The 22445-nt window shown below is 43.0% G+C and overlaps 1 protein-coding gene across 1 annotated transcript in view; it reads left to right on the forward strand.

The window, feature by feature from the left end:
* The window catches only part of LOC149453955 (uncharacterized), a 45517-nt gene that overhangs the window by 21695 nt on the left and 1377 nt on the right, over positions 1-22445 (forward strand). The window contains exons 9-15 of the mRNA XM_089687992.1: positions 861-919; positions 4948-5099; positions 11570-11623; positions 11755-11926; positions 19230-19397; positions 19523-19599; positions 21818-21888. Coding sequence (XP_089544118.1) covers positions 861-919; positions 4948-5099; positions 11570-11623; positions 11755-11926; positions 19230-19397; positions 19523-19599; positions 21818-21888 — 753 coding nt within the window. The remainder of the gene's footprint in view (positions 1-860; positions 920-4947; positions 5100-11569; positions 11624-11754; positions 11927-19229; positions 19398-19522; positions 19600-21817; positions 21889-22445) is intronic.

Here is a 22445-nt window from a genome sequence, read left to right on the forward strand (position 1 = left end):
GTTTTATGTCTGCACATGTATTTTTACTCAAGTAACAGTGAAATATTGCATATTAATTCTTCCTTTGAGTAAGCCAGAGCATCTCCTTTTCACATGTTTAGCTATACTGTATATCCTTCTCAGCTTTACTGTTGTTTACAGACATTAAACCCAACATTTCATTTTCCTGATATAAAGTATGCCTACTGTACCATGTACTTGTATGAAAGTACATCCTCTCCACCTTCTTCCTCTCTCTGGTTCCTGCTGTACTTACCTCTGTGGGTGATTAGCTGCCAATGCCCATCCAACCGGTGCAGCAGTCCAAGGATTTGAAAGTCTGCTTGTCATCCCCTTCTATCCTTAGGACTTCCAGAATGGATCTTAGAGATTCTGATTTGTCAGTCAACATGTGCCAGCACCTGACCAATTGGAGTTATTCTGATCCGTCCTGGAAGCCCTAAAGAAAGTGGGAATGAAGAGTGGGCATTTCAAATCACAAAGGCAGGAACAAATGTGGGAACAAGGGGAGGGTGTAGATTGTTAGATCACCTTTTTAATTTTTCTGAAAAGATGAATTTACACTATATGGGGTGAGTATCCTCAGCAGGAACATACACAAATGGAGCCCCCCCCCCACCAAAAAAAAACCTCTCCTATATTTTCTCTGTGGTTGTTTGGACAGGAAGTTAGGGAAAATCTCTTGTAGGAATACTTGGCATGGTGAAAGAAATTTTTTTTAGGCTAGAATTTTACTTTACTCATGGTGCAGAATCTGATCAGGGTTCCTAATATTGTAGTAAAAAAAACTTTTCCCATTCTCATTCTACCTTTGAGTTAATCATTTCCAGCTTATTATTATTATTTTTTTTGCCTTGCAGATGAAAAGGATCTACACCGCCCTAAATAGAGATGTAATAATCCGGTTAATATCTTTCAGGTATGAATAGAACTTATGTGTATTGCAAACTCTAATTAAAGTTTGTTTTTGTTACTTATCCTGCTCCCACTGGAGCTTCTCCCAGGCACCCCCTTTTTCCTGAGACCCACAGAGTCTATGTAGGCTGGAGTGCTGAGATTAACTAAGAACTATGTGTATCCTGACCCCTGTGTTGGATCAGATGAGATGTAACATAATTTTTTCACGTTGCATGTTTTTGTGTTGTTTTAGTATGAATTAGTGTGTATATATATTTATATCAGGGGCGGACTGACCATTTGGAAACTCGGGCACTGCCCGAGAGCCCGGGGTCAGTAGGGGGCCCCATGAGATGCCCCTGGTACCTTTTTCATAGGCTTTTTTGAGTTTGGGCAAGGACACAGGGGCTCCATGATCCCCTATTGCCCGGGGGCCCCATGAGTTGTCAGTCTGCCCCTGATATATATATATATATATATATATATATATATACACAGTATACACACACACTATATTGCTTTAAGAACAGATTCATGTAAGGTTTAAATCAAGAGATACACTATATTGCCGAAAGTATTGGGACCCCCCTCCAAATCTTTGGATTCAGCTGTTCCAATCACCTCCATGGCCACAGGTGTATAAAATCAAGCCCCCAGGCATGCAGACGGCTTCTACAAACATTTGTGAAAGAATGGGTTGCTCTCAGGAGCTCAGTGACTCCAAGCGTGGTCCCGTGATAGGTTGCCACCTGTGCAATAAGTCCATCCGTGACATTTCCTGGCCACTAAATATTCCGCGGTCAACTGTTAGTGGGATTATAACAAAGTGGAAGCAACTGGGAACAACAGCAACTCAGCCACCAAGTGGTAGGCCACGTAAAAATAGGGCTCAGCGCATGCTGAAACACACAGTGCTCAGAAGTCGCTAACTGTCTGCAGAGTCAATAGCTAAAGACCTCCAGACTTGTGTAACCTTCAGATTAGCACAACAACAGTGCGTTAAGAGCTTCTTGGAATGGGATTCCATGGCCAAGCAGTTGCATCCAAGCCTTACATCACCACGTGCATTGCAAAGTGTCAGATGCAGTGGTGTAAAGCACGCCGCCACTGGACTCTAGAGCATTGGAGACGTGTTCTCTGGAGTGACAAATCACGCTTCTCTGTCTGGCAATCTGACGGATGTGTTTGGGTTTGGCAGTTGACAGGAGAACGGTACTTGCCTGACTGCAGTGTGGCAAGTGTAAAGTTTGGTGGAGGGGGGATTATTGTGTGGGGTTGTTTTTGAGGGGTTGGGCTTGTCCCCCTAGTTCCTGTGAAGAGAACTCATAAAGTGTCAGCATACCAAGACATTTTGGACAATTTCATGCTCCCAACTTTGTGGGAATTATGGAGATGGCCCCTTCCTGTTCCAACATGACTGAGCACCAGTGCACAAAGCAAGGTCCATAAAGACATGGAGGAGCCAGTTTGGGGTGGAGGAAGTTGACTGGCCTGCACAGAGTCCTGACCGCAACCCTATAGAACACCTTTCGGGTGAATTAGAGCGGAGACTGTGAGCCAGGCCTCCTCCCCCCGACATCAGTGCCTGACCTCACAAATGTGCTTCTGGAAGAATGGTCCAACCTTCCCATAGACACCCTCCTAAACCTTGTGGACAGCCAGGTAAAGGCAAGCATCCAAATTGTTTCAGCAATATAGTGTGTATATCTATATATATATATATGATACTTGCTCTATTTTATACTGAAGAATTAAGTTGTATTTTATTATAAACATTACTTGGTTCCCACAACTCTTTAATGCTTTAGCCCGGGTTCACACTGATGCGGTGCAGAATTCTCAGCTGTTTCTGTGCGATCTCCGCACCGCATCACAATCGCACCCCATTCATGTGAACCGCTGCGGGTGTGTATGTTAAGTTAACAACACCCAGAAATCGGTCCGCTAAGCACGGTGCGATGTACAGAATCGGATCACATAGGTGTAAATACCAAAGCAATCCGATTCTAGTGCAGACCAAAAAAAGGTGCTGATGTGGTGTGATTTCAGCTATACAAAATTGCACTGCACAGAATTCACATGTTATTTTCACAGGAATGCGGTGCGGTTCCTGTGCGAATCACATGCGATATGCCGCACCGCACAAGTGTGAACCCAGGCTTAATGTCTATGATAACTTAATTTGAAGTGGTTGTAAACATGTGAAATGAAAAATAAACAAAGCACATACTTCTATAGTGTACACTCCAAAGCACCAAGTGTGAGTTTTCCCTGCTATTTGCATAAGTTATTTTTGTCTGCATGAGTTGACACCAGACGATCTCTGCTGATAGCCCCATCACGCAGCACACAACAGGTGATTGACAACCTCAGCTGTCCATGTTTCCTTACAACAGTGTGTAGGGGGGGGGGGGTGTCCATTCCCTCCACTCAAGTATCAGATTACACTGAGCTCTGTGCTTTATGCTCTACAGTGCTTGACATTAGATCCCCGCCCCCGGCCTTCTGAAGCTGAGAAAAAGATCTCTGTGTTTTAGAAGGCTGTAGAGAAGAGAGAGCTTTAGATATACAGGTAAAACCTATTGTATACAGTAGGACTTGTTTCATCTCTGTATATAATCTGTAGATAGTCACTTTAGTGTATATGTGTAAGAGTTTACAACCACTTTAACCCATAGAGATATAAGAACTACAATGTCCCCTGACAGGAATTGTAACCAGTATCCAAGTTCTGCTAGGCAAGTGAGCTAAGTTAAAGTGCTCTCCACTATGCTCACTTAAAACCCAACTCTGGGTTAACAAAAAGGGGGGGGGGGGGGCAGGGGCGTATTTTACCACAAAGAATACAAGGCATTTGCCTAGGGCAGCATTTTTCAGGGGGACAGCGCTGACCCCCAGAAGAAAGAACACACGCCACATGGAGACCAAGTGGGATCCGAAAGAGGCTGCGGGCTGCTTGACGGTGTATGCAGAACCCAACTCTCGTTCCCAGGGATGTCCGGAGCTGTGAAGGTGTCTGTGAGTTTTTCTCGCTCTTGTCGGGGGGTTGCGGTGGATGTATGGGTGGCAGGCTCTCTCCTTTGGGAGGTTGTTGGTTGGTGTTATGCTCTCTCCACGGTGGGGGTGTGTGTTGGTTGGTATCAGGCTCTCTCCGCGGAGGAGGTTGGGGTGGCTGATTTTTGTGTTGCCTAGGGCAGCACAAAACCTAAATACACCACTGGGGGGGCTCTACTTATTGCCACACAGGCTGAAATAAAAATGTCTTTCTTTAGTAGAGTAGAAAAGACTGAACCCTCATCAGATTAAAATTTCTATGTGTCCCTGTTGCAGATCTTCCCTCACGTCCTGTTTGGCAAATCCACTGTCAACGGGACATTTTAACTAACAAAGCCTGAATAACAGGAAAAAGACCAACACGGGGTCAAATCTTTCCTCACTCTGTCCAGAACAAGAACATAGTTTTTAGTTGAAAAGAAAAGTATTTCCACAGTTTTTTTGATCATACTTGTCTTCTGTGTCACATAAAATGCAATTTCTTTTTCTCTCTTGTGACCTAGAGTCAGCTTATAGAGGGCAATGCCCTTTCTCCGCCCGGAGCTCCAGTAAGCACTGGAGGGGGAAAGTGGAGATCGGTGACTGACAATCACTGCTCTCTGCTCTGAGCAGACCGAGAACTGACGAACTTCAGTCATGTGATCACTCATTTCTCTGTTGTAGAGCCAACGTGGGACAGCTGAAGCATAGAGGGTTTATTTTTATGTACCTCAAACTTCTCTTTTAATAATACACTTTATAGGGAGTGGAAATTGATTTTTTTTTGGCTTCTCATTGGAAGTAAACTTTTATAGAAACAAAAAGGAATACGATGAGGATGGAATACCAGCAAGAGCCAAGAAATGTTCCTAGAAATACAAGAGTTTTAAAACTCTTCTTATTGCCATTATTTATTGGGAACTTTTATAGTATTAACATGTAAACTGTCTCAGTTATTTCATGTATTCCAAACTGCTGCCTATTATACCTTTGCTGCTACTTGTGTCTGTATTCTAGTCCTGGAAGTATTGTTGTGAACCATGAAGTCAGTACAGCAGTCCCGTTCTATAATTACACAGAAGAGAAAGCAGACTTAGAAGAAAATGTGAGACGTGTTCTAGATAAATCAACATACAACAATTGCACATACAATACATCAATGAAATTTGGTAAGCATGTCTTCCTTTCTTTATACAGTCCTTTTTTGTCTATCTATCTATCTATCTATCTATCTATCTATCTATCTATCTATCTCTATCTATCTATCATCTATCTATCTCTATCTCTTTCTCTATCTATCTATCTATCTATCTATCTATCTATCTATCTATCTATTCATATCTATCTATTCATATCTATCTATCTATCTATCTATCTATCTATCTATCTATCTATCTATCTATTCATATCTATCTATTCATATCTATCTATCTATCTATCTATCTATCTATCTATCTATCTATCTATCTATTCATATCTATCTATCTATCTATCTATCTATCTATCTATCTATCTATCTATCTATCTATCTATCTATCTATCCTATCTATCTCTATATCTATCTATCTATCTATCTATCTATCTATCTATCTATCTATCTATCTGTCTATGTATCTGTCTATCTATCTATCTATCTATCTATCTATCTATCTATCTATCTATCTATCTATCTAACATCTATCTATCTATCTATCTATCTATCTATCTATCTATCTATCTATCTAACATCTATCTATCTATCTATCTATCTATCTATCTATCTATCTATCTATCTATATCGATCTATCTATCTATTATCTATCTATCTATCTATCTATCTATCTATCTATCTATCTATCTATCTAACATCTATCTATCTATCTATCTATCTATCTATCTATCTATCTATCTATCTATCTAACATCTCTCTCTCTCTCTCTCTCTATCTAACATCTATCTATCTATCTATCTATCTATCTATCTATCTATCTATCTATCTATCTAACATCTATCTATCTATCTATCTATCTATCTATCTATCTATCTAACATCTCTCTCTCTCTCTCTCTATCTATCTATCTATCTATCTATCTATCTATCTATCTATCTATCTCAGTTTTGTATTATTTGTGTTGTGCCCTAGGCAACACATACAATCTAAATTGAAAATGGCATAAATTAAACAATATTAATTTTACATTAAAATTTGAGTTATATCTCTATAAACATGATTAATTATCAAACTGTAATCATATGAAAAGAAGAATCCACAACTGTCCATCTGGGAAACCGAGTTCATAAGTAGTATTGCTCAACCAAAACTAGGATCCAGTCTACCAATATTTCCCAGGGAGGTGAGCATGAGAGTCAACCCACCCAGCCTACTGCAGGCCAGCTGTTAGCTTTTCAGGAAAAGAAGAAAAAAGAAAAAGCAGAGGAAGGGGAAATAAGAAAAGAGACAAATTATAAATAGAGATGTATGCAGCAGACACCAAACAATGGAAGTTACCCAACAGTACTGGACCAGATTCACAAACTCCAAATTTGAGCATGTTGGTTTTGATGTTTTGGAAAATACTTAACACATCATTAATCATTATTCAATTTAGTTTATTCTTTACTAAGTCCAGAGGGATCGTAGACCATCAACATCTAGTTATAGCTATTCTAGGTGCTAGGAATATATATGGAATCTGCTGACTAGTTCCTTTCAGGATCCCAGGGAACCATGTACTTAGAGCGGAGTTCCAGCTGGAAAAAAAAAAAGTCTGCAGCTACAAAAATTGTAGCTGCTGACTTAAAATACAGACACTTACCTGTCCCTCGGTCCCGCGGTGTCCTCACCACCGCTGGTTTCACTGGCCATCTTCTCTCCCCGGTGCCGGTATCTTCAGTGTGGGCACCCGGATGTGACAGCTTGTGGCTTTACAGCTGGGTGTCCACTGCGCATATGCAAGAAGCACTGCGCTTTGTGAATGGCCCTGTAGTCTTCTGGGACCTGTCACGTGTCCCAGAAGACTACGGGGAGAGAGGGGGGGAGGACAACTTCCGCTTCTGATTGAAGTGGAAGTGGGAGTGGGTGCCTATCAAATTCAGGTACCCGCTTCCCTTCCACTCCCCAAAGGTGCCAATCCTTAATGGGGAGTTGGGGACAAGGGCTTAAAGTGGAACTTCCCCTTTTGGGCAAACACATTTTAAGTTTGATTTGGGTGAGTGTAATAATAAATGTATATACAGTATATGTGTAGCACCCTCTTAGAATAGGTTGCTAGAGAGGTTCAGGTAAAGTTAGTTCTTAAGCTCCTCTGTAATCATTGCAATGGTGTGTGATTATTTTTGGCTGTTCTGGGTCTGACTGGCTGAAGGCTCAATTGCTTCCCCCTGCCTTCTAGTGGCTTCAAAAACATAGTGGGCTGGAAGAGTCAGAGTTTCTGCTTGAATATTTATGTGGTATCAGCCAATCACTGGGGGAAGGATACCCAGTAGGTAGTTGAGAAGTGCACAAATAGTTTTGGGCTTGGAGCATCAGGATTCTTGTCTAGGAGGTGAAGATCCCAGCCTGGAGGGCTGCTGCCCTTCTGGGCAGTTCAGCAAGGTCCGAGGCCTATTTGCTGGAAATAGTTGGAGCCAAATCAAGGGGACTCATAGGATCTGGCCTGTAGACTCACAGGAGGCTTTCCCTGCACCCCATACTACTTCAACAAGCATTAAAGTTTAAAAATCACTCCTTGATGGTCATTGAGTTGTGAGACTGTCCTAGTTGTAGTGTGCCTGGCTGCTGTACACCCAGCAGGGCCCGTCTGGGGTCTGCTCTACATATGTATCCAAAATCTTTTAATTTTTGTACAGATCAACCAAATATGCATCATAGTACCCTCCAAGGGACAACCCCAAAAACAGGTATGAGTCACTTGAGAAGCAAACTTAGTGATCTTGCTCAAAACTAAATATAAGTTTATAATTTGGTTCTCCAAGTGATGCATTAATTTATATAGCCTAGGTCAGTGGTCGGCAAGCCGCGGCTCGCGAGCCACATGCGGCTCTTTACACACTTTAATGCGGCTCTTCTGTGTGCCGGACGCCCGCTCCCCTCCCTCCTCTCGGGCGGCCGCCCCAAAGTCAGGACTCTGCAGCTAGCCCAGCAATGGGCAAACTACGGCCCGGCGGACCTTTTAATCTGGCCCGCGGAGCGTGGCAAACATTGGCTGTCAGGATGTAGGCGGGGCAGCGTGACGAACTCCTCTCCTCTCACAGTCCGCCCTGAAGACCGGAACGGCGTAGGAACACGGCGAGAGGAACGCGCGGAGCAAAGGTAAGTGAATTGACACAATATGGGGAATGAATTACTATAGGGGAAATGAATTACTATAGGGGGGATGAATTACTATGGGGGATGAATTACTATATGGGGGATTAATTACTATGGGGGATGAATTACTATATGGGGGATTAATTACTATGGGGGATGAATTACTATATGGGGGATGAATTACTATGGGGGATGAATTACTATATGGGGGATTAATTACTATGGGGGATGAATTACTATATGGGGGATGAATTACTATGGGGGATTAATTACTATATGGGGGATTAATTACTATGGGGGATGAATTACTATAGGGGATGAATTACTATATGGGGGATGAACTACTATGGGGGATGAATTACTATGGGGGATGAATTACTATATGGGGGATGTATTTTCAGTTTTAAAAATGTGGCTCTCAAAATAAATTTCAATCGTGGTTTTGGCGAGATTTGGCTCAGTTGAAAAAAAAGGTTGCCCACCACTGGCCTAGGTGAATGGGCTCCCTCTTCTGGATGCAAAATATACTGGAAACCAGCTGCTGTAAATCTGAAACCCTCAGAGAGAGGGTCAAGACAAAGAGGGAGTGCCAATAGTGTAGTAGGTTCAAGCTAGTTTATTGGTCACATAAAATAGCCATGGGTTCATGTACAAAAATAAATAAATAAATTGCCAGCATTATGTGGGAACAAAATTTTTTTGCACTGACCCAGCAAGGAAAATGGCATCCGGACCTCCTCGTGGTCGCGGCGGTGTATGACGTCACACATGCTTCCGGCTCCTCCTGAGGCCTTTCGTGCTACAGCACTTCATCAGAGGGGAGGCCAAACTTGTTGCCACCTCGACCTGCAAATTCTGAACTTCAAAAAATGTACACATTTTAAAGACAAAATGTTTTAATTTAGTTTTTAGTTCAGGAAGAATTAAAGAGCCCTTGGCAAGTTTTTATTGGTCTGTATCTCTGCTAGGTAGATTGGTCCTTTCTATTCATATTGGTAACTATGGAAGAGCTATGGTTCAGGCTGATCTCAGTTCATCAAACCTGTAGGAAACTGTCATATGAGAGCAGGCCATCACCTCAGTCTACTTTGACTTTGTAATTCCCTACCACGCAGCCGCACATAACATATGGGCAGAGATGCTAGTGACATCATTGATTCTAATATAGCCGTCTGTGACCATGTTAGGTCAACGATGTCACCAGCCCTCCACACACACTTTAATGCTGGAGAGGAAATTCCACAGATTCCACAGATGGGGCAGAAACCTGCTATCATGTGACATTCTTCCACCATAGCTCATCCTTACTGGTGACCACTGTTAGTAGGACAGAAATTTATAGGAAATTTAAAATGTTATATTTGTCACAAGACAAGGGGCGATGGTAAATCTTGAAACAGAGACAGATGTTATGGTGACATCTCTCTAAGAGGGGATTTCCCCTCCCTTTGTAGAGCTTTTCCCTCACTTACTGTTGTGTCTCGGGGATAGGAAGCAACAGAAAAAATGCCCAATGGGACACAGCAAGAAAAAAACGTTTTGGCTATACATTTGATTGAAATGAGAAGTATAGGTATATAGATATATAAGCATAATGGAGGTTAACAAAAAGAACATACATACATACATACATACATACATACATACATACCTAACTCCATGCTGCAGCATCCACGGGACATTACAGCTGTCCCTTGGCTCTGGGTCACAAGAGAACATCAGTAAATGCACTTTTGTGATCCAAAAGAGAAATATAGCCAACAAATGTTGGCCATACTTCTTTTTGAAGTTGACTTACTTTAAATAAAAGGTGAACTTTGATTTTAGGCTATATACAAACTGCATTTACTTGGCATCCTTTTATTTAGGACAGTTTGTCACCTGAGATAGGTATCAGGGGTTGTAGTTAGATATACTAAGACATACCTTCCAGTACCTGTTGTAACTTTAACAGCCAATATCAGCAGCTACACTATATTGCCAAAAGTATTGGGCCCGCCCTCCAAATCATTGGATTCAGGTGTTCCAATCACCTCCATGGCCACAGGTGTAGGCATGCAGACTGCCTCTACAAACATTTGTAAAAGAATGGGTCGCTCTCAGGAATTCAAGCGTGGTCCCGTGATAGGTTGTCACCTGTGCGATAAGTCCATCCGTGACATTTCCTGGCTACTAAATATTCCACAATCAACTGTTAGTTGGATTATATCAAAGAGTGTAAGCAACTGGGAACAACAGCAACTCAGCCACCAAGTGGTAGACCACGTAACATGACAGAGCAGGGTCAGCGCATGCTGAAGTGCACAAAAGCTAGAGACCACCAAGCTTTGTGTGGCCTTCAGATTAGCACAACAACAGTGCGTAAAGAGCTTCATGGAATGGGTTTCCATGGCCGGCCAGCTGTATCCAAGCCTTACATCACCAAGTGCAATGCAAAGCATCAGATGTAGTGGTGTAAAGCACGCCACCACTGGACTCTAGAGTAGTGGGATGTGTTCTCTGGAGTGACAAATCACACTTCTTTGTCTGGCAATCTAATGGACATGTCTGGGTTTGGCAGTTGACAGGAGAACGGTACTTGCCTGGCTGCATTGTGGCAAGTATAAAGTTTGGTGGAGTGAGGATTATGGTGTGGAGTTGTTTTTCAGGGGTTGGGCTTGGCCCCTTAGTTCCAGTGAAGGGAACTCTTAAGGAGTCAGCATACCAAGACATTTTGGATAATTTCATGGTCCCAATTTTGTGGGAAGAGTTTGAGGATGGCCCCTTCCTGTTCCAACATGACTGCGCACCAGTGCACAAAGCAAGGTCCATAAATACATGGATGAGCGAGTTTAGGGTGGAGGAACTTGACTGGTCTGCACAGAGTCCTGACTCCAACCTGATAGAATGAGGATGAATGAGCGGAGACTCTTGAGCCAGGACTTCTCGTCCGCCTGACCTCACAATTCTGAAATGGTCAAACATTCCCATAGACACCCTCCTAAACCTTGTGGACGGCCTTCCTAGAGGAGTTGAAGCTGTTATAGCTGCAAAGGGTTGGCCAACTCAAAATGGAACCTTATGGACTAAGACTGGGATGCCATTAAAGTTCATATGCGTGTAAAGGCCGGCCGACCAATACTTTTGGCAATATAGTGTATGTTTGCACTGATCAGCAGAAACAAGTGCTTAATTGTCAATACTTGTTAGAATGGAAATAATACATTGTATTTAGCTGTAGCTGCCAGGGCGCAGAAGTTGCTAAAGTAAACTTGAAAATTAAACAAAAAATAATCTAGGTTTTTCTTATATAACTTTCTGATAAAACACTTGCAATCCACAAGTAGCCCTAACTTTTTCTTTGCTTTGCAGATGCATTTTGCTTCAATTCCCCAATCGTCAAAACAACAGAAATCGATATATCAGGTACTCTTTTCTCTATTTTATTATGTATATTTTTGCTTTGTTCATGACTGCAGTGTAAAGAATGCACTAGGAAATATACCTGTATCTATAGCTCATTTTTTCAAATAAATATTTATATCTTAAAATTTCAGATTTGTGCTCTTTTGCGGATATTGATCCAGAATTAGGGAAATATTATTATGGTATAAATGGAACCACCGAACTATATTGTGTTAACAACTGCAGTGCTCTCACTTTGAAAGAATATCGATTAGACTGCCACCAAGGACAGTGCTCACTAACAAACAAGGGTCCTTTGTGCTAGTAAGTATCAAACATAACTTATCTTCTTATTCAATGTTATGGCCCTTCCATGGCCAGGGATAGATTTTGCCTTCTTGATCATAACAACTGTAGTTCCAAAGCTTTAAAACAAACCTTGCTTTGCCCAAACAGGACAAAGCAATAGGTTCACTTTATTGGAGCCTCCCGTTGGCAGGTGAGGGGCTACCTCATGCGTGGCTTAAGCAAGCAGTTGAGCAACCTCCAATATAGAACCAGGGGCGGACTGACAACTCATGGGGCCCCCGAGCAATAGGGGATCATGGGGCCCCTGTGTTCTTGCCCAAACTCAAAAAAGCCTATGAAAAAGGTACCAGGAGCATCTCATGGGGCCCCTTACTGACCCCGGGCAATCAGGCAGTGCCCGAGTTTCCAAATGGTCAGTCCGCCCCTGCATAGAACTGACCTTCTGGGCAATACTAAACTTTGCCCAGTGACTCTCCTTGATGTGTGAGTGGTCAGCTGAGACCAACCCCTGATCCACCATCCTGACTGTGTGCTTTGTCTCCTTCACTCCGAAAAGTTCCAGGCACTGGGCTCCTTCTCCATAGCCAGGGGACACAAATCGAATCCATGCTTGCTCTCTTCTCTTCAGAACAGCATTCTTACCGAATAAAGGAACAACGAGGATGGATGTGGTTAATGTTCTTTTTCTGAAAGCCTCAGTCAATCATAGCTCCAGCAGAACAACACAGTTCATTGCAAATGGACTCTTGGTCCCAGGCCCTGCCGGTGGCTGCTCTTGTCCCTGCAATTAAATGGGTCTATGTTTTTTTTGACCCAGGATGGGGGAAACAGAGGGGTAAACCATCTCTAAGGCTCTACCTTCCTTTTCCTGGAACTAGGATGGGGAAGCCCATGGCACCCTGCCCTTCCCCAGAGCAGGAGAACAGCAGATGGTGTTGCCTGTTCTTCTTTCTTCTCCAGACTGACTCACCTCCCTACTAGGATCTGCCTAGTCTCCCAGCCTTCTCCCAGGCCGAGAAGGCATCCTAAAGGGGAGCCCTCTCTACCACCTGCCTACACTCCACCAGCAGCAAATACTTACTTATCATCCCAGCCTGCCTTCTCCGAAGACTTCACAGTGGTGCTGCTTCATCTATCCTCCAAAGAAATTTGATATGGAGTCTGCAGTACAATTGAAGTAAGCAATTTCAGTACAGGAGAGGAACCTGAACCACCGCGGAACACTGATGTTAAGGCTGGAGTTCAGCTTTAGTCCTTTTGCTGCCAGAGCCGTTTTTGCATTTTTGCACAAAAAAGATGTTTAAAAAATGATGTCAGGCTTGAAGATTACACAAACTGCCCAAACATTCTATATTTTCTGAAAGCAGACACCCTAGAGAATAAAATAGTTAAAATTTTATAAGTCACCAGATATTACCGCAAAAGTCTAGGAAACACAAAATTTCAGTAAAAAAAAACACTAAAGTTATTTTTAGGGCAAACAAACGCAATAAATTACCCACATTTCTAGTAAAATATAAAGATGACATAGTACTGATTAAATAAATACCCAGCATGCCAAACCTTAAATTTGTGTGCACCTATAAAATGGCAACAAATTTCAGTACCCTATCTTTTCTATAGGTGGCGCTTCAAAAGCCCTTATAGGTCATCAGTTTAGTGTTACAGAGGAGGTGTTGTGCGGGAATTATTGCTCTCACTATGGCGTGCGCAGCGATATGTAACATGTGTTTCACATTCAACGTTTTCATGCCTAGGAATCCAACATGTGCGTTTATGTTCGTACGCGCATATATGTGGGGCCTCAAAATTTTTGGGGAGGGAATGTTATGTGCTTGGGTGTAATTTTATTTTTTTGGAATAAAAAAACATTTTTTCCTTAACTTTGTTTTTTCCATCACATAGGGGACACATAGTCCCCCATGTGATGATTTTTTTGTGACAGATTCTCTTTATTGAGACATGCAGGGTTTAAAAGACCTGGTCTCTGGTCTCCACTAGATGTATTGCAATACAGATCACAGTGCGATAGATGTATTCCCAGCTATTCTAGCCGGGGAAAGTGACAGCCATGACCAAGAAGTGACGTCATGCACATCGCCTTCCGGGTCGCAGGAGGAAGGGGAGGAGAGCTGTGCCTCCACCCGCTGGCACCAGTGCTCCCTGGGCCTGCAGATGGGCGAGTGGAGCCTGGATATACAGCGAGGAACAGAAGTATTTGAACACCCTGCAATTTTGCAAGTTCTCCCACTTAGAAATCATGGAGGGGTCTGAAATTCACATTGTAGGTGCATTCCCACTCTGCGAGAATAAAAAAAAACAAAATTCAGGAAATCACATTGTATGATTTTTAAAGAATGTATTTGTCTTGCACTGCTGAACATAAGTATTTGAACACCTGAGAAAATCAGTGTTAATATTTGGTACAGAAGCCTTTGTCTGCAATTACAGAGGTCAAACGTTTCCTGTAGTTCTTGACCAGGTTTGCACTGCAACAGGGATTTTGGCCCCCTCCTCCACACAGATCTCCTCTAGATCTGTCAGGTTTCAGGGCTGTCGCTGAGCAACATGGAGTTTCAGCTCCCTCCAAAGATGTTCTATTGGATTTAGGTCTGGAGACTGGCTAGGCCACTCCAGAACCTTGATATGCTTCTTACGGAGCCACTCCTTGGTTATCCTGGCTGTGTGCTTCGGGTCGTTGTCATGTTGGAAGACCCAGCCACGACCCATCTTCAATGCTCTGACTGAGGGAAGGAGGTTGTTGCTCAAAATCTCACAATAAATGGCCCATTCATCCTCTCCTTAATACAGTGCAGTCGTTCTGTCTCCTTCGCAGAAAAGCACCCCCAAAGCATGATGTTACCACTCCCATGCTTCACAGTAGGGATGGTGTTCTTGGGATGCAACTCATCCTTCTTTTTCCTCCAAACACGAAGAGGGAAGTTTAGACCAAAAAGTTCTACTTTGGTCTCATCTGACCACATGACTTTCTTCCATGCCTCATCTGGATCATCCAGATGGTCATTGGCAAACTTCAGACGGGCCTGGACATGTGATGACTTGAGCAGGGGAACCTTCCGTGCAATGCATGATTTGAAACCATGATGGCGTAGTGTCACCGACAGTGACCTTTGAAACTGTGGTCCCTGCTTTCTTCATGTCATTGACCAGCTCCTCCCTTGTAGTTCTGGGCTGATTCCCCACCTTTCTTATCATCAGTGATACCCCACGAGGTGAGATCTTGCATGGAGCCCCAGTCCGAGGGAGACTGACAGTCGTTTTTAGCCTCTTCTATTTTCTAACAATTGCTCCAACAGTTGATCTATTTTCACCAAGCTGCTTGGCAATTGCCCCGTAGCCCTTTCCAGCCTTGTGGAGGTCCACAATTTTGTCTCTGGTGTCTTTTGACAGCTCTTTGATCTTGCCCATGGTAGTAGTTGGCGTCTGACTGACTGTGGGGTGGACAGGTGTCTTTAAAGAGCTCAGGCAGGTGCTACTAAGTTAGATTAATGAGTGGAGTAGAGGTGGACTTTTTAAAGGCACAGTAACAGGTCTTTGAGAGCCAGAATTCTTGCTGTTTCTTAGGTGTTCAAATACTTATGTTCAGCAGTGCAAGACAAATGAATTCTTTAAAAATCATACAATGGGATTTCCTGAATTTTTTTTTTATTTTGTCTCTCAGAATGGGAATGCACCTACAATGTGAATGTCAGACCCCTCCATGATTTCTAAGTGGAAGCACTTGCAAAATCGCAGGGTGTTCAAATACTTCTGTTCCTCACTGTATGGTGGGAGTGGATGCATGGGGGCACTGGTACCAGGGGCTGCAGAAGCAATTAGATGACTGTGCTGCCACCCGACTGCTTCCACCTCACAGGCAGGAGTCTGACTGTCAGTATAATATAGAATCCTGGTGGCTGAAGCCACCAGATTTTCTATAAAACCCCCTTCTGTCAGGTCCGTCTGACCTACCGACCTGGCGGCGAAAGGGTTAAGGGCAATAAAGAGAGATTTTTTAAATATATCTTTTATCTGGCTTCTGTACAATATAAACGAGGTGCAAATGTTTTATATATATATTTCCTGAAATCTAGTAAAAGTAGTTAAATTGAAATTCCTTTGTAAGCTCTGTCCTCTTACAGCTGAGCCCTGCAAAACATGAACCATAGCAGGCTAGGTGGCTTGGTGACCCAGCAATATAATGGAGCAACAGATAGATTTTTTTCCTGCCTGTTGTTTTTGGGGAGACATCTCACATAGTCAAGCCTCGTTTCCATTACAAATCCATGTGCTTGTAGAATCACTATTTTGTAGCACGTACACAGACTAAAAATGAAAGAGCCAAGTGAATGAGCCAACGTGAACATCTTTTGCAGGCTTTTCCGATTCACTAAGGACTTTATTCATGGCTGTCCACTACTCTCTTCTTTTTTGGTTTGGATTTGAGGACATGTATAGTTAGTTTGAAAAAAAGACACATTTATCCAGTTCAGCCAGAAACAAATACGAGAAAATCCTTACATCCTCTGTATATAGCAAAGTCTAATTAGGTCCAAAAGAGAAACAAATTCCTTCCTGATCCCCAAACGCAATTGAATAGTCACTGGATCAACAATCTTATAAATAATAGTGACCAGTTATACTGAATATTCTGTATTTAGAAGTAGATTCAGACCCAGGGGCAGACTGACAACTCATGGGGCCCCTGGGCAATAGGGGATCATGGGGCCCCTGTGTCCTGGCCCACACCCAAAAAAGTCTATGAAAAAGCCAATGAAAGGTACCAGGAGCATCTCATGGGGCCCCCTACTGACCTCAGGCCCTCGGGAAGTGCCCGAGTGCTTAAATGGTCAGTCCACCCCTGTCCAGACCTTAATTAAAGTAAATCTAAAGTCTAAACATGTTTTTACCCAAATGCATTCTCTGCATTAATGTGGTTCTAAAGGCTCAAGGCTTTTTACCTTCAGGCATTCTATGCATAAAGGTAAAAAGCTTTCTGTGTGCAGCATCCCCCCCCAGCCCTCCCTAACACTCACCCAAGCTCCCACTCGATTCAGTGATGTTCACTGGAATCTTGGCTATCCTGGGACTCCCTCTCCTCATTGGCTGAGACAGAAGTGGGAGTCATCGGCTGTCAATGACAGCCAGTGAGCCAATGAGAAGAGAGAGGTAATGGGGCTGAGCCACGGCTCCATTTGTGACTGGACATACAGAGAACCTGGTGCCCCCATACCAAGCTGCCTGTTGTGGAGGCACCTGACAGGAGGGAGGGGACAGGAGAGACTGTGGGGGACCTGAGAAGAGGAGGATCCGGGTCACTCTGTGCAAAACCACTGTACACAGCAGGTAAGTATAGTCATGTTTGGTTTTTTTTCTTAAAAAAAAAAAAAAACTTTTTAGAATCACTTTAAAATAAAAAACACCCCACTATATTTTCTGGCTCCCGCTTGTCCCTAAACACCTACCTGACTCCTCTCGCCTCTTCAGCATTGTCTTGGCTGCAGCACTGCTCCTCTCACTTTCTGCTTTCACAGCAGACACTGAGGGAAGCAGGAGCCATAGGCTTTGAGGAGGGAGCAGGGGCATGGTTATTATGTATCTATGGATGCACACAGCCTGGCTCATCAGCATACATGTCCAGGTGCCTCCTTACTATTCATCTTGCAATGGAGATATCCAGAACAGGAAGAAGGTGACAGCGTTGGGGGGAGGACTGCTAGAAGAGCAGAAGAAGGTGCTTTCAGTTGCACAGAACAGGTAAGTATGACCTCTTTTTTATTTTTATTTTTTTATTTAAAAAAAAATAACCTACAGCCATTCCCTCTAAGAAGCAATATTGTCATCTCCCAATTAACATCTTCAGTCTCATTGTGGTACCCGTATGTCGATGAGTTGAAGGGTTTATACCAGGATGATTCCTGCAGCTGCAGGCATCATCCCAGTATCTTTTTTCAGCCAGAGATTGGCTGTTGAAGGCGGTGGAAGGGGGTTTCCCCATGCCTTCCTCTGCCTTCCCAGGCTTTCCTGTCCCACCAGGAATCCTGGGACTGAAGCCAGTGGTTCCGCTTGCTGTCCATAGAGATGATCGAGGACCAGAATGTTCCCGATCATCTCTATGGTCTAAGAAACTGGAAGTGATGAGTTTTTAACTTACGCTGTCGCTCGGATGTAAACAACTTGTGAAAGCATCTTATTAAACCGATCTTGGTTTGATCAAATGCTTTTAAGGGCAGAGGAGAGAACTGGGGTTTAATAGACCCCAGATCTCCCTATAAAGAGGACCTGTCACTGCTCCAGCTATCAGAAAGGATGTTGTTCATCCTTTGCGATAGCCATAAAAGTGATAAAAAAAATAAAGAGACAGTGTAAAGATTAAAAAAAAAAAAAAAAATCTTTAACAAACTCGTGCAGACTCCACCTCCGCAACATCGCCAAAATACGCACATTCCTAACCCCAGAAACCACTAAACAGCTCATCCACTCCCTCATCATATCACGACTTGACTACTGCAACTCCCTCCTCACTGGCCTGCCTCGCCGCTGGCTATCCCCGCTTCAGTCGATCCTGAATACGGCTGCCAGACTCATTCACCTTTTCAACAGCTCCATCTCTGCCACCCCCCTCTGCCAATCCCTCCACTGGCTTCCGATTGCGCAACGGATCAAATTCAAAATCCTAACGCTGACGTACAAAGCTGTCCACCATACTGCCCCGAACTACATCAGCAACCTAATATCCAAGTACCACCCAGCACGCACACTCCGCTCCTCACAAGACCTCCTTCTCTCTAGTTCCCTGGTCTCCTCCTCCCATGCCCGCCTCCAGGACTTCTCCAGGGTGTCACCCATCCTCTGGAACTCCCTGCCCCAACCCATCAGATTATCACCTACCCTCCTCTCCTTTAGGCGCACCCTGAAAACCCATCTCTTCAGGGAAGCCTACCCCACCCCCTGCTAACCTGCCGACCTCCTCCACTCTTCCTACCACTCCATCCCCCACAGCTATCTCCTCCTGTGCCACCATCCCCTCCCTTCTAGATTGTAAGCTCCAAAGAGCAGGGCCCTCGATCCCCTCATGTTTTGCATTGTATTGGCATTGTTCTGTCACATGTTCTGTTCCCCTCTGTAATGTACAGCGCTGAGTGAACTATTGGCGCTTTATAAATACTGTATAATAATAATAATAATGTAGCAATGTCTGTTGCTTATCTATTTTAAAGTACATTTTTCTGCTTTCACGCAATGCAAGCTCTCATTTTTCTTCCAAAGTAGATATGTACTCATTCTCCTCACAGCCTAAAACTTTCTATCTTCTCAGCTGTCAGATATCAGACCAGTACTGGTACACGGGGGATCGATGTGACACGGCAATCAGTAAACCTGGGGTTATCGCTGGAGTCACTGTTGGCCTGGTAGTTCTGCTTATTATAATTTTAATTCTGGTGTACTTCTCATATAGACGTCAACATCGCACAGACAAGCTCAAGTGAGTGCCTTCTTCTTAAATGAAAAAATAAAGGATCAAACATTTTCAGTACAAGTATCAGAAGATAAAACTTTTTTACCTTAGCACTTTAATATGTAATATAAATTTTCTCCTTCTAAAACCAGATTAATACAACCAGAATTGGTCTCTTATGAGGACATCCAGGAGCCATATGGCTGTCAAAGAAACAAGACCAGAGAAGGTGAGGCATCATAAAAGACAAATTTTGTCAGCTCAATACTTTTATGACAATCATTGAATCTCTTATTTTTATGTTATGCCATGTGTATCACCCAAATAAATGCTCAGGTTTTTATTGCTGTCCTCACTAGGGAGATTCACCCTTTCTCATGTCCTAGTGATGATCTGTATTTGTCCTAGTGATGATCTCTACTTGTCCTAGTGATGATCTCTACTTGTCCTAGTGATGATCTCTACTTGTCCTAGTGATGATCTCTACTTGTCCTAGTGATGATCTCTACTTGTCCTAGTGATGATCTCTACTTGTCCTAGTGATGATCTCTACTTGTCCTAGTGACGACTGTCACCACAACTTTAAGTGAAGAGAAATCCAAAAGTTTGAGCTGTTGCCAAATCAGGAACTGAGGTTAAGTCTTCCAATGGGGACACTTGTTGCTGTGACAACTGTCTAAAGGCCCATATACACATCAAGAATATCATAAAAATATGTCCATATGAGGAATGATCGTTCTATTATCCGATTGTTAGTATAGTGCTTTCGAAAGCTGATTCCGACTGTTCAGACGAAAAAAACTGAAAGTGCAAGCTAGAACATTTTTATCATGCGTGAACACAACATCCAATTTTCCCTGAATGTGTACAGTAATCGTAGGTAAATAATCAAATAGAAAAAAACACGCATGCTTGGAAAGAAAGAACGACCCTACACTTCCTCTTCTACTACGCTAGTGCATAGCTAAGTTTGCCTTAGCCGATTGAGAATTTTCATACAACTTAATACCATTGTTGGTTACATCATGATGCATACCTTTGTGCAAAATCGGATGATTGTTCGTCCACTTTTCTCATAGTGTGTACTAGGCTTAAGAGAGAAGTTCTCTAACTTTGAAGAGATTTTGGACCTGTGTTGGTGAGCTTTTGTCGATGGTATGTTTGATATCAGTTTGAGAGACTTCTGAGATCATTCAGAATTTACTGACAGGTGCATGTGATTTGAAGTTGATCTTCTTCTGACCTGTTTCAAGCTGGTTTTGCATTCTTATATAGAAGGGGTCTCCAAACTTTTTAAACAAAGGGCCAGTTTACTGTGTTTCAGATTTTAGGGGGGCTGGATCTTGGCCAGCAGGAGTAGAAAATGTGCTGGCATCAGTGGGAGTAAACAATGTTCCATCTTTGCTACTAGGGGAAATATTAGTGCTCCATCATTGGTATCAGTGGAAGGAATAGTGCCCCATTGTTGGTATCATTAGGAGGAATAGTGCCCCATCATTGGTATCAGTTAGGAATAGTGCCCCATCATTGGTATCAGTAGGAGGAATAGTGCCCCATCATTGGTATCAGTGGGAGGAATAGTGCTCCATCATTGGTATCAGTGGGAGGAATAGTGCCCCATCATTGGTATCAGTGAGAGGAATAGTGCCCCATCATTGGTGTCAGTGGGAGGAATAGTGCCCCGTCACTGGTATCAGTGGGGGAAATAGTGGCCCATCCTTGGTGTCAGTGAAAGGAATAGTGCCACATCATTGGCATCAGTGGGAGGAATAGTTCCCCATCGTTGGTGTCAGTGGAAGGAATAGTGTTCCATCGTTGGTCTCAGTGGGAGGAATAGTGCCCCATCATTGGTATCAGTGGGAGGAATAGTGCACCATCATTGGTATCAGTGGGAGGAATAGTGCACCATCATTGGTATCAGTGGGAGGAATAGTACCCCATCATTGGTATCAGTGGGAGGAATAGTTCCCCATCGTTGGTATCAGGGCAGGAATTATTGCCCCATTTTTGCTGTCAGTGGGAGGAATAGTGCCTTGTGTCAGTGGGAGGAATAGTGCCTCAAGAACTGGATAAAGGTATGCAAAGAGCTAAATTCAGCCCCTTGGCCATACTTTGGAGACCACTGTTATATAGATATGCAAAACCCAACTGAAGCAAACAAAAGCCTGTCAACACAGACCCTTTATCTTGCTCCCAAATGTATCTACGGGACTGAAAGTGAACAGACAAGGGTTTTCACCTTTATCTATTTTAAAATATCAGATGTATTTTAAATAATACGTATTGCCCATCCATGTTACAGTACTCAAGATAACATATTAAATATTGTACATAAGGTTAAAACAATATGGTATGCTTCTTTGCATCTGTTTCCAGTAATATTTACTGATATTCTTGTCAAAGTCTCAATATACAGTATGCACTTCATATACGGTGTGTCTTTTTAGGGTTTGTGAGCTTTGAATCAAACAACAATGGGTTTCAACCATCCGTGGAAAGGGTAAACACAGGAATTAAGGTAAGCGGGTAGAACATGATAAAATCTTGGCTTTCATAAGAAAAATAGCATGGTAAGGTGAATTTACATGTGAAAATATTCATGACACAGCCAGGGGTGGACTGACAACTCATGGGGCCCCCGGGCAATAGGGGATCATGGGGCTCCTGTATCCTTGCCCAAACTCAAAAAAGCCTATGAAAAAGGTACCAGGGGCATCTCATGGGGCCCCCTACTGACCACGGGCCCTCGGCAGTGCCCGAGTTTCCAAATGGTCAGTCCGCCCCTGGACACAGCTAGGTTAGGCCGAAAGAAATAAAATACTATGCAAGGATATCAAAGTATTTTTCTGACTCTCACCCTTACATTTAAGAATTACATAAACAGATACATGCATTATCAAATCTATTTCCACAGCTGTTTTACATGTCAACAGATTACTGGAAAGAAGCTCAATGTAAAAATTCACCATCCACCATCTTCACCACCTTCATCCAATGAATAGTACATACCATAGCTCTACCTGTTTGAAAATAGTGAAGGTCTTCCCATAACAGATGCAGCTATTGAGAGTACAC

Source organism: Staurois parvus, unplaced genomic scaffold, assembly GCF_062004578.1.
Source record: "Staurois parvus isolate SC_StPar_1 unplaced genomic scaffold, SC_StPar_1.0 ptg000444l, whole genome shotgun sequence".
Classification (NCBI taxonomy): Eukaryota; Metazoa; Chordata; class Amphibia; order Anura; family Ranidae; genus Staurois; species Staurois parvus.